The 12,500-nt window shown below is 34.4% G+C and overlaps 1 protein-coding gene across 10 annotated transcripts in view; it reads left to right on the plus strand.

Moving 5' to 3' along the window:
• LOC115209683 (protein scribble homolog) overlaps window positions 1–12,500 on the plus strand; it is a 458,170-nt gene that overhangs the window by 444,924 nt on the left and 746 nt on the right. For 9 of the 10 annotated variants that reach the window (XM_036501621.1, XM_036501616.1, XM_036501617.1 and 6 more), the window contains 2 exons: window positions 8,225–8,312; window positions 9,091–12,500. The exon at window positions 9,091–12,500 is cut by the window's right edge and continues 746 nt beyond it. In XM_036501621.1, the coding sequence (XP_036357514.1) occupies window positions 8,225–8,299 (75 nt within the window). In that variant the 3' untranslated portion in view covers window positions 8,300–8,312; window positions 9,091–12,500. Of the gene's footprint in view, window positions 1–8,224; window positions 8,315–9,090 lie in introns of those variants that run through there. The other variant, XM_036501623.1, reaches the window with a different exon arrangement.

Below are 12,500 nucleotides of genomic sequence, written 5' to 3' on the forward strand. Positions count from 1 at the left end.
ACTTGCCATTTGAAAAGTCAGCAAATTAGGTCAATGGGTTCCTCACAAACTTTCTGAATCTAATTGCATGCAGAGAGTGAATGTGTGCTCTTCTTTGCTGTCACATCTCATGAATGAACCTTTTTTGGACCGAATAGTGACTGGTGATGAGAAATGGGTTCTCTATAAAAATGTCAAGTGCCAAAGACAGTGGGTACAGAAAGGAGAAACACTGGCACCCCAGGCTAAAGAAGGTCTTCACCCACATAATGTGTTGTTATCTGTTTGGTGGGATATGAAAGGTTTAGTCCACTTTGAACTTTCAAAATCAAACCAAACGATTACAAAGGAGATCTATGAGCACCTTGAGTCAGCGCTAGAAGAAAAACGACCATCTTTGGTTTCAAAACAAAAGGTGATCTTCCATCAGGATAAGGCTTGGCCACGTACAGTGAGGATGACATTCCAAAAGACCGGAGCAGTTTGAATGGGAAATGATGTCCTACTCACCATATTCACCAGACATTGCCCCATCTGATTATCATTTATTTGCAGTCTTCAAAATCATTTGGATGGAAAGAATATGAACTCTGTAGACAAGGTCAGAACAGTACTGGAGGAGTATTTTTCATGACAGACCAGTGACTTTTGGAAGAGGGGGGCCTTGCAAGTCTACCAGATAGATGGAAAAGCATTGTAGAAAATGAAGGAGAGTAGATTTTAGATTAAAAAAGAACTTTATCTAAATTTTGAAATATAAAAGTAGTATAAAAAAACCGCATTATTTATGGAATGACCCAATATGTGGTCTGATCAATATCCAAACTATTGCCATAGTTATGAAGCTAAAGTAAGCAGAGTAAAGCCGCTTGGCACAAATTGACCTTGAACTCTGCTGGGCATGCACACTAAGTTTTAACATTCTAGTTCACTTCTGCCATTTACAGCAGTTCTTGGAAGGAACATGTATAGCATGTGATTGTCGCATTGACCATGACAGAGAAAGTTGAGCAGAGAATCTGCATCAAATTTTGCCAAAAGCTTGGGGATCCCTGTTCAGGGGCCTACACAAAGTTTTCAAAAAGTTTTCACCGTTCTCAAGACAATCAAGGAGATGTTGTGTAACTGAAACCTGAAAGCAGTTTTGGCACAAACTGGGCAGACATGTGTCTCATACCAAAATCTTCTGTGATAATGGACTGAACTGAGCCATAATAATCTGCACATTCTCTGATAATTCATGGATGGTCATTTGATGATTTCTCCTCACAGCTGCATGCATATCTGTGATGTTTTTCTCAGTTCTACTGGTTGTGGGTCTCTCAGAACGTTTGTCAATATCGACATTTTTTTGGCCATCTTGGAAACATCTGAACCACTTGTACACTTGGCTCATACACTCTTCTCCATACACTTTCTGCAAGTTTGCACTGGCCTCTGAGCAGGTATCACCATGACAACATACACTTGGCCCTATCTATTGCAACTACAACACCCCTTCATCTTGTCTCACAAGTAACATTGTATTTAGCATAACAGTGATTATGAACACTACAACACCAACCCCAGCCACACATATATGGACCAACAGCAAATAGTTCAAAATATCAGGTCATCCCATAAGTTCTGTCCGATTTTACTTTTTTTTTTAAATTGAATGAAATTTAATAGTATTTTAGAATGTCTAATGGAATTAAAAATTATTTTTATGCATTTGTGTACATTTAAACTAATTAAATATTATTTTACAGAATAATAGAATTAAAATTTCTTTGATTGAAACCCTTTCTAACATGGAAATATCGAAGGCACATAATGCTCTATGAGTACAAAAAGGGAAACTCTGCAGCCAAACCAACTCAAACACACTCAGTTTATGGGAAAGAATGCTTGAATGAAAGAACTTGCAGAAGATGGTTTGCAAAATTCAGAAGTGGAGATTTCAGCCTTGAAGATGAAGATCGAACAGGACATCCTGATAAGCTTGTTGAGGCATTACTTGAAGAAAATCCTGCATTATCAGTTGAAGAATTGGCAATAAAGCTTAGTTCAAACCATACAACATCATCATCTTCAACAACATGGAAAGGTTCCTAAACTTGGAAAATGGGTGCCTCATGAATTGTCTGAAAGCAACTGCAAATCCCGAGTTGACATCTGCTCTTCTCTCTATTCTCGTGAACTCATTTCACCCATTTTGGATAGACTTGTGACTAGTGACGAAAAAGGGATCTTCTATCGAAATGTTAAATGTCGTAAACAGTGGCTTGGTAAAAGGGAAAAAGCTCAACCACAACCGAGATGGGAACTTCATAGGAAAAAGGTTCTTCTCTCTATCTGGTAGGATTGCAAAGGAGCAATTCACTTTGGATTGTTACCACCTAATGCAACAATCAATGCTCAAGTCTACTGTCAGCAATTAGAGCGTTTGAACCAAGCTTCGAAGAAAAAAGCCCTGCTTTAGTGAATAAAAAAGGAGTGATGTTTCATGAGGACAATGCGCAACCCCACACTGCAAAGATCACATCACAGAAGATCGAAGAGTTTGGTTGGGAAAAAATTCCCCATCCACCTTATTCTCCCGATCTTGCTCCTTCAGACTACCATTTGTTTCGTAGTTTACAGAATCATTTGGGGGACATAACTCTCGCAAGCCAGGAAGAGGTCAAAACTGACCTTTCAGAGTTCTTCGCTTTGAAATCAAAAGAGTATTACATTGATCGGATTAAAAAGCTTGTAAATAGATGGAAGGAAGTCACAGATAATCAGGGAAAGTACATGGATGATTAAATTTTAATTAAATATCACATTTGATCACTTGTTTTCTTTATTCAAAATTCAAGCAGAACTTATGGGATGACCTGATATAATACAACTCCCCAGACATATTTCTTGCAACCTTAAAGAGGAAAAAAACATAGATGAACACAGAAGTTCAAAAATATCTCAGCATTAATTGAAAATTAGTCCTTAGCACAACCATACCAATCAAACAAACAATGTCAACTTCGCCCTACTGAATCCTATCAAATTCTCTTCTTTAAAACCCATCTACTATACTGCAACTTTGTAATAATCTTCTCCTGCAAGCACAAAATTTTTAACACTCTAAGAGATTTCAAACTTGTAAATTTTTCCAACATGTAACTTCTACTATATCCTGTATACAAAAAATCTCCAACTAATAACTAGCATTATTACATCTTTCACAGCCTTTTCTATATCCACTACAATTAGCTACAATTCTGCAATTATCCACTACAAAGACCTATATACATCCTTCTAGATAAGTGCATTGCATCAAGAATATTGCCACTCATATGCACATTCAGCTCTACATACTAGAGGGCTTGTGATACACATATGCTCAAAATCCGCATGTGTGGAGAAATTCGCTGATTGGTCATTTGTGCTAACAGGGAAAATGAACATAGAAATGATGATGATGATAGGTTCCACTAAAATTTTGTTCTGTACCTAAGTTTACTCAAATCATTCTGCTTCAACTAAATTAATCTTACTAACAAACTAATTGAAACATGCAATGAAACTAAACATACTATTATGCTTTATAATATATTTGTATTATGGTTAACAATTCTGCTTGCTTTTTTGAACTCTGATTGCTTGGTTAAAGATCTAGTGTACTTATATAATGCACAAACATCTAATTGCACTAAAATTTATTTTGGCCTTCCTCCTACACTATAATCATCACACTCCCTACAGAGTTGTAATTGTCGGAAGCAATAAAACAATAAATTGGTGAAACTCTTACCAAAGCTAAATTTTACATGGGAAGTAGAATAGCAGTACAGATGTACAAAAGTAGCAGCTAAGGACACCTTAATTAACAATCATCCTAAAATAATAACTTTTGTACACCATAAAATTTTCGAAACACAAATATTTCCAGCCTATTTCCTATTCTTCAAAGCCAGTCATTTGTAAGGTAATAGAATTATCCCATTCCTGACAACACATCAAGACTAAACTCCTCATGCTTTGAAACGCACATATACATATCAGGTCAGCCCATAAGTAATGTCCGAATTTTGGGTAAGGAAAAAAAGTGATTTAACTTTGCAGTTTATTAACATTTAATCCTGTATATAATTCCTATCATTATTGATGACTTCCTTCCATCTACTCATCAGTTTTTTAATTCCATTGGTGAAAAATTCTTTTGGTTTTGATGAGAAGAAGGAAGAGAGCTCAGTTTGAATACTAATCCATCGAAATGATTCTGTAAGCTTTGAAACAAATGGTAATCTGAAGGAGCAAGGTCCAGGGAATAAAGTGGGTTTGTGGTGGCTCAAAGTGAATGACTCCAATGCAATTTCACCAAACAGAAAGGAGAACCTGTTTTTTCAAGGAGGTCCTTTTGGGGTTGTGGTTTAGCCTGTTCTCCACAACTAAGTCATTGCCTGCATCACTTAACATTTTCATAAAAAATCCATTTTTCATCACCAGTCACTAATCTGCCCAAAAATGGTGAGATAAACCCACAAGAGATAAGCAAAGAGATAAGCAGATGTCTACCTGTGGTTTTCAGTTGACTTCTGTCAAATTATGAGGAACCCATTTTCCAAGTTTGGGCACCTTTCTAAGCTGTTAAAGATGTCAGTGAACAGTTGAATGAACTTTCTGACTAATTCTTCAAGAGACACAGCATTATCCTTCTCAAGCTCTGACAAAAGATGCTCATCATCAAATTTAACAGGGCATCCAATTTGTGTCCTCTCTCTTAGGCTGAAATCAGCATTTTTGAACTTTGCAAACCATCTTCTGCTACCTCTTTCATTCAAGCACTCTTCCCCATAAACAGAATGGATATTTTGAGTTGCTTCTGTTGCATTGTTTCCCTTTTTGAACTCGTAAAGTATTCTGCTCCTGCAATATGTCCATCTTTGAGGGGTTAATATTAGTAATAAATTCAGTCAGATTATTCTGTAAAAAGAAATTCTATTAAGTTAAAGGTTTCCAAATTCATATGAGTATCAATACCATTTAACATTTTAGAATGCTGTAAAATTTGATAAAATTATATATATGATATTTTCAACATTATTTATGGGATGCCTTGATATATTTATTGACAAAAGTATCTTTTCCTCTACAATAATTCATAACTTTATTATTTGGTTTTGTGTTTTATTATTATTATTAGTAGTAATTGTTTTATTATGGGTTTTTATTAGCCTTTCATTTTTATTAGTTTTGCATTTTCCTATTCCCTATTTTACTTATACTTATAAGGTGCATTCAAAAAGTATCCGACTTTATTTTTTCCCACCCAAACTAATGCAATATGGGCAAAATCCTTTGGGTGGAAGGTGATGCCACTTTTCCTGCACATGTGTGAAAGTTTTCATGCTGGTAAGCCATGCCAGTTCCTAGCTGTTATACTTTTGTCCAAGCTTGTCGAATTTTCATTTTCATGTAAGATGACTAAACACATCAACTTTTGCCAAAAGCTTGGTGATACTCAAGCTCAAACCATCCAGAAGATTCGTCAGGCTTCAAACATGGCCGCACCTCAGTGGAAAGTGAGCCAAAATAAGGAGCCAATTGAGAAAATTTAGCAAATAGTCATGGAAGACCATCATGTAGCAATCCAGGAAATTGCTCATGAAGTGGGAAAAAGCTTAGGATCAGAGCATTCCATTTCAACGGAGGATTTGTGCATGCTATGAGTGTTGGAAAAATTTGACCCCAAGGTGCTGGTGAAGCAGTAGAAGCAACTTTGCATGGAAATTGCTCAGGACTGTGCAAACCATAACCCAGACTTCATGAAAACCATCATCATGGGTGATAAGACATGGATTTATGTTTACGACTGGGAAACCAACTTCCACTTCTTCCAATCCTCATCAAGGCCCCCAAAAGTGTGACAGGTTCTTTGACTCTCATGGTGAATGTGCATGATGAATATGCACCATGAGGCCAAGCAATCAATAAAGAGGTTACAATTGCCTTCATGATGCTGTATGTTGAAACCAGACAGACATGGGAGCAGCAAAGAATTGGCAACAATGTGCCCACTCATTTCAAGCTTTCCTGGTCAAGGACAACACACTACTTGTTGGACATGCTCCCTACTTTCCTGATTTGGCACCATATGACTTCTGCTCTTCCCCAAGCTGAAAGGGAAGCAATTTGAGGAAATTATGAGAAAAGCCATAGCAGAGCTCCATAACATTCTAGTGAAGGCATTGCAAAAGTGTTACCAGGAGTGGTAGAACTGCTGGGAGTTCACGTGTGTGAACTCTCAAGGGGAGTATTTTGAAAGGGATTAGATAAAATTTGTGAAATCTACAAAATTGTTTTTCTTATGCCAAAAGGTTGTATTCTTTTTGAACGCACCTTGTTCATTTTCATTTATAATTACCTCTGTCTATCCGCAGACACTTTTATGCCAACTTTATAATTTTACCTGTTTCTTTGTCAACCATGCATTATATATTTCTATTAATTTAACCTTCTTATTTCTATTTAATATCACCTGTCATAAAATTTTCAGTTGCTTCAAATCTCCCTCATAGCTGTTATCCTAGTTATTTTGTTCTGTTTTTTAATCATTTACGCTTATTCATACTAGTCTAAATAGATATTTTTTTTATTGTATTATATATTTGTTGACTCTTCCTTTTATTCGTACACTCAAATTTTTTTTCTAGTTTATTAACAACCTACTTATTTTCATTAACATCATTACTATTATTATTACTAATGTTTTTACTGTTTACATTCATCACAATCATTATCGTGTTTATAATTATTAAATTACATGACCCCTTTTTTTGTCATTTCTTATTTTTAGTGAACCATATACTTTGTGTTTTATAAGTGAACCTGTCAGGTTTACCTTACATATACGTCAACAATCTTGCATCATCATTTTTTTCATACAAATTCAGTGCTTAAATTTTGTTTGTGTTTATATATTCATGTCTGGCACCTAATTAGTCATTCATTATTTTCTTTTTAATTTAAATACATTTCCAATTTGTTATATCTTACGTGATCTTTGAATTTATCTTTTATCGTTAAACTGTAGTGATGCTGGGGCACCACCTTGAACAATTTAGTCAAACAAATCAACTCCAATACTTATTATTTTTTATCAGTCTCTTTTTGCTGAACTGTTGAGTTATGAAGACATTAACAAATCAACATCAGTTGTCAAGCAAGTTGGACAAAGAAATACACACTTAGACACACACACACACACACACACACACAAACACAAATACAAACACACAAGTATATACAATGAGCTTCTTTCAGTTTCTGCCTACCAAATCCACTCAGAAAGCTTTGGTTGGCCTAGAGCTATAGTATAGGACACTTGCCCAAAGTGCCATGTAGTGGGACTGAACCCAGAACCATGGGGTTGGGAAGCAAACTTCTTACCACACAGACATGCCTGGGAAATTTTTTATGGAGTTGTCTTTGTTGAAGCTTTTTTGTTTCCATACCACCATTTACATAGGTGTAAAAACATTTTTCTATACTGTTTTACATATCATCCTCACCTATCCCAATTTTCTTATTACCTGAAATAAGTTAGACTGAGATTGTGTGATGTCAGAAACCACACAATTTCAGCAGAGATCTATCTCTCACTCTTTATTTGGTCTGCTCTATAATTAACAGTGTTCTAATATTGACATCTCATCTTTTTTTTTTCAAGTACTATGTATCCAGGACTACTTTCCCTATTGTATCATTGTTTAGACAGTAGAATAGGATTTTAATGAAATTTGGCTATTATTTATAGCAGGGTGACAATTTCATATGACATAGAAAAAACTGCCGTTCAAATCGAAAAGATCCTATCATTCCATCTTTGAACTTCTCTGCATTAAGATCTAAAATGTAAGATCTTCTCTACTCTGAAGATGGAGGCTCATCTCATCCTATGTTAAATACATCCATACGGTCGTATTTTGTAATGGACTAAATCTACCAACATTATTATGGATCACTGAGCCCCCAGACACAGCTGTTGGACTTTTTTTTCCACCCTTTAAATTTCATAAGAACTGACTCAGGCCTGAGCACCCCATGCCAGCATGGAAAGCAGACATAAAATGTTGATTTCATTAAAACTCTGTCGTGAATACAGCTATTGTATCATATTATCAACTAATATTTTTAACAGAATCAAAATGAAAGCTGTCTTTATTTTTCAGCTGATGCTGGAATAAATCTGATTGCACCTTCATAATCTTGTTTTCAGGTTGAAGTCACAAAGCAACAGATTTACAAATTGAAATTAAATGATGATCAATATGTACAGTCTGAGCAGCAGTGACAGTAAATATCAGGTATGTGTAACTTGATTGTCTATTCCTCTTCAAGTAAATTTGAATTTAGATACTATTTTGTATTTCATATTTTGAGGGTTTTTTTTTACATATAAAGTCAAAAAAGGTTATCTATTATTATTATTATTGAGTGAGAGAGCAGTTCATGCCATCAAAGTGACACTGGGGTAAAATATACGAAGGCCAATATACCCATCATGACTACCCGTCTGATAAAGGTACACCAGGCACATGCATCACAACCATATGTACGCGACATGGTGATCTCATATCAAGATAAACAGCACATGACCTTGCAGGTGGGGCCCAGTTAGAATTTTCTTCAGGTTGAGTAGCCCATCCCGCTCAAACGGTCCCTGAATAAGGGTTGTTTAAGGATGTTGAAAGAACCACCCATGTTTCCAGAGGTGAACTATTCAAACCCCAAAGAATCCCTCTCAACACATGGCTATGATGCTCCCCCACTACTTCTGCTCGTGATCAGAGATGCACATATCGTCAGCCACTAAGGGACATGCTCAACTGGTTAAGGTCAAACAACTGACAAGCAAATCTGTGGTATTGAGCAGAATATTTGCTGTAGCCCATCTTTTATATCAAGACAAAACAATGTACATGATAACAATTCCATATTATTATTATTATTATTGTTGTTATTGTTATTATTATTATTATTATTATTATTATTATTGTTGTTGTTGTTGTTGTTATTATTGTTATTGTTATTATTTGTTTTCTAACTTGACTAGCTTATTTTTCTGTCTCTTTTACTCCTTAGGTCTTGACTGAAGCCATGAAAACCATGGAAACCAACAGTGCAAACCTCAAGGTGCCTCATTTCTCATTATCAAACTGGGCTGATACTGCAAACTCTTTAAAGTTGTCCTTTCAACAGCTTTCTTCTGTCACTGCCTTCTCTTGCTAAAACCTGGCTACTACCACAAGGCATTTCAAAGTGCCTCTGGCTGTTTAAACTGTTTGGAAATTTAACCAAACCTCTTTAAAACTATATAATTTGATTTACAAAATGTGAAGAAAAACAATTGCTGGGACTTCCAGTACATCTTGACAATTTTATGGTCTGCAAACACCACTTTGGTCCCATTCTTCTGTCTTTGTGTGATACACTTGTTACCATTAAACAATTTCTGAACTCCTTAATCTTTTGAATACAAAAAGTAAACTTTATATTACAAAGAAACAAGAAAAAAAAAAATTTATTTTTAATTGTAAAATAGTAAATGGTTTTATCTCAAAGATTTTTAAATTTCCTGAAATTAAGACGATCTCAAATAAAATGGAAAATTTATATTTTAATTGAGAATCATCTAAAAGGTAAATCATTTTTTAATTCTCTTTGGATTTTAAATATTTTATTTTTACTCTTTTGGGAGTGGGGGAAATAAATTTATTTATCAAGATGTTGGTCAGCATGGTAAAATATATGTGGGAAGCAGGGAACTCTTGTAGTCTTCCAGTTGGATTGAGGATTAGAAAAAAAACATTCAGAAATTAGATTTATTTTAATAAACGTATAATTAGACTAAACATTAAAATTTAATCGCATGTCACATGCATACATATGTTAGTTTAATATGTTTTTATAGTCAGACAACAGATTGACTTTTCTCCCCCTTTTATTTTCCTATAAAATTTGATTATTCTTCTATAGTAGAAAATCAAAACAGTCCACTTTCTATAACTTTAGTAACCAGCCTGTAATACAAAGAAGGCTACTAACCAGCTGCTGTCATTTTTAATACAAATATATCTTTTTTTAATTACATGCATTAAATATTTTTACAATTTTTATAAACATTTTAAGCCATATTTGGTTGAAGGACTCAAGGGTTGGACTACCAACCAGATACTCTACTCCAAATAACCCAGTGTATTTGATTGTAAATAGGTACTATAGAGAGTACTGCCAGAATTTGTAAGATTGGTGTTTTGTCTAGAGTGAGTGATTGAAATAGAAGTCATCTAATGTGTTCCATAACAATTAAACAGTGTTGATTAACATCCCCAATAAAGTTCATACTTCTTACAAAATTCTAAATGGCACCATTTTTATATGTCACATATTTCACTCCCTATCTGACTAAATTCTACATGATCTTTGTTACACACAACTTTACAAAAGTCTAGATACTCTGCTGAGAGTAGGTATCACTATGAATTTTTGAAAATATTTCAATCTAACTTCTACTCAACATTTTTTTGGAGATTGTCTGAAAAGAAACATTTTGATGCTTCATTTGTGAAATTTGGATGAATATTTTAGGAGATATGACAATTTGAATAGTCAACAAATTAGTTGAAATCTTGCCTAATTGGTCTAAATGAATAATTAGCCATATTTTTGAAACTGAGGTGATCATTTTCAAATTACACAAATTAATGGTGACCACAGGATAGCAGTTCCCTATTATCTTCAGGTTCTTGAAAACGAAGCTTTTTTTTAGCAACTTTCAAAATATTTATTCAAAGTCTATTTGTTGCATATAACAAACAGTTGATTTCACGGTGATCCAAAAGTACAAGTTACGGGGACTCGAGTTTTGTAATAGGTATAGAATTATATAAATACTGAAATTTGGGACATCATACCATTTCAATAAAATTTTGATAGACTATTAAAAGTGGCTATAAACAACAGAGTTTCGGATTATGATACCCACATAAATTGAGGATTTTTCCAATTTTTTTCCACCATTGCCTTGGAAATGATGGTGGAAGGAGGAAAGCTTTTTATGAAAAAAACTTTGGAAAATTTATTTTTTCCACCTCTTCCCCTTCACCCACCCTGGACTGATTTTGGCCAGTTTTTTTTTCTCTGCGCTATGCACTTAAGAAAAATGAGCAAAGCTTTGCAGTAACAAAAAATTAAAATTTTGAAGATATTTTTAAATGGAAAGGTGTGTGATTTAAGAGAGATTTAGCTGTTGTTTCTAGCACATCCCACAACCACCTGGTACCATTCTCAGAATTGATGTAGACTGATATCAAAACCAAGCAAAATGTGAAAACTAATTCCTTGCTTTAGCATTAAAACCATAAATTCAAGGCATTAAAAAGCATCTGTAACTCAGAGCAAACTCATTTGTAAGAGAGAGAGAAAAACCGAAAACAATTAGCACTACTTATGAAAGTGTAAACACTACCACAAATTATCCAACTGTATGTCAGTTTGACGAGTAGCATCAGTATGTGTTAACCCTATGCAAGCAGCCATAATAGTACTCTTTTTATTGACTCTACACTTTTTTCGCCAACTTGTTGCCAGATTCAGCAATGGCTATATTGAATTTCTGAGAAATCTTATGGTATAAAAATCTTGGAGAAAATTTGTTCCCTTCTAAGTGAAAATTATTAACTAAATTTTCGTTTTTATAATTCATAACAATTATCTGGCCTACTCCTGTTGATTTTTATATCAAGGTAAAGCAAAAACTCTCCTTGTTATCATTTTCAACATGAATTGAGTTGTAAGTGCTCCAGCACCTGTTCAGAATTAATAATCAAAAACTGTATGAACTTTGTGAATGGATGAAAATATCAGGGTTATTGAGAGAACTAGGCATGATATATAAGCATCAGATTTTGACTAAAAGTATACAAGAAGAAAGTTCACATCCAGAACTTTCAAATATATAATTGTCCACAGAAAAAAAAATATTTTGACATGAAAATGATGCAGCAAAAAGTGGAGTTTTGCGTGATCAAACTGTGCTTGTCTTCCTTCTGTCAAGCTCTGTAGTGATACCTACCGAGAGTGCATAAAAGGAAACAACACCTTTCTCCTTGCTCTCTCTGAATTAAACCAAGTAGAATATTTTTTGAAAAATTAATTCATCCATTTGATATTTTACAAAAGGAATAATCAGCTGTTATAATTTTCAGTGAGGAATCTTTTCATAGAAGAAAACTCAGATTAGTGAACTACAAACTAAGAAGTTAATGATTCAGATCCTGCCATCAGTACTCCATTGTATCTGTGGCTATAACGTTTATCCCCTAATGATTCTAAATTCAGTTAAAATTAAAGTAGATGCTATAGGTGGCATAATCCATCAGGGTTATGCAGCATGAAATCGATAGATATTTCATTGACTTGTATCATCAAGTTCAATTTCTCTGATGGAAAAAGTTACTGCTTAACATTGCAGGAACAAAAAACCAGCACCA

This window comes from Octopus sinensis, linkage group LG3 (assembly GCF_006345805.1).
Source record: "Octopus sinensis linkage group LG3, ASM634580v1, whole genome shotgun sequence".
Classification (NCBI taxonomy): Eukaryota; Metazoa; Mollusca; class Cephalopoda; order Octopoda; family Octopodidae; genus Octopus; species Octopus sinensis.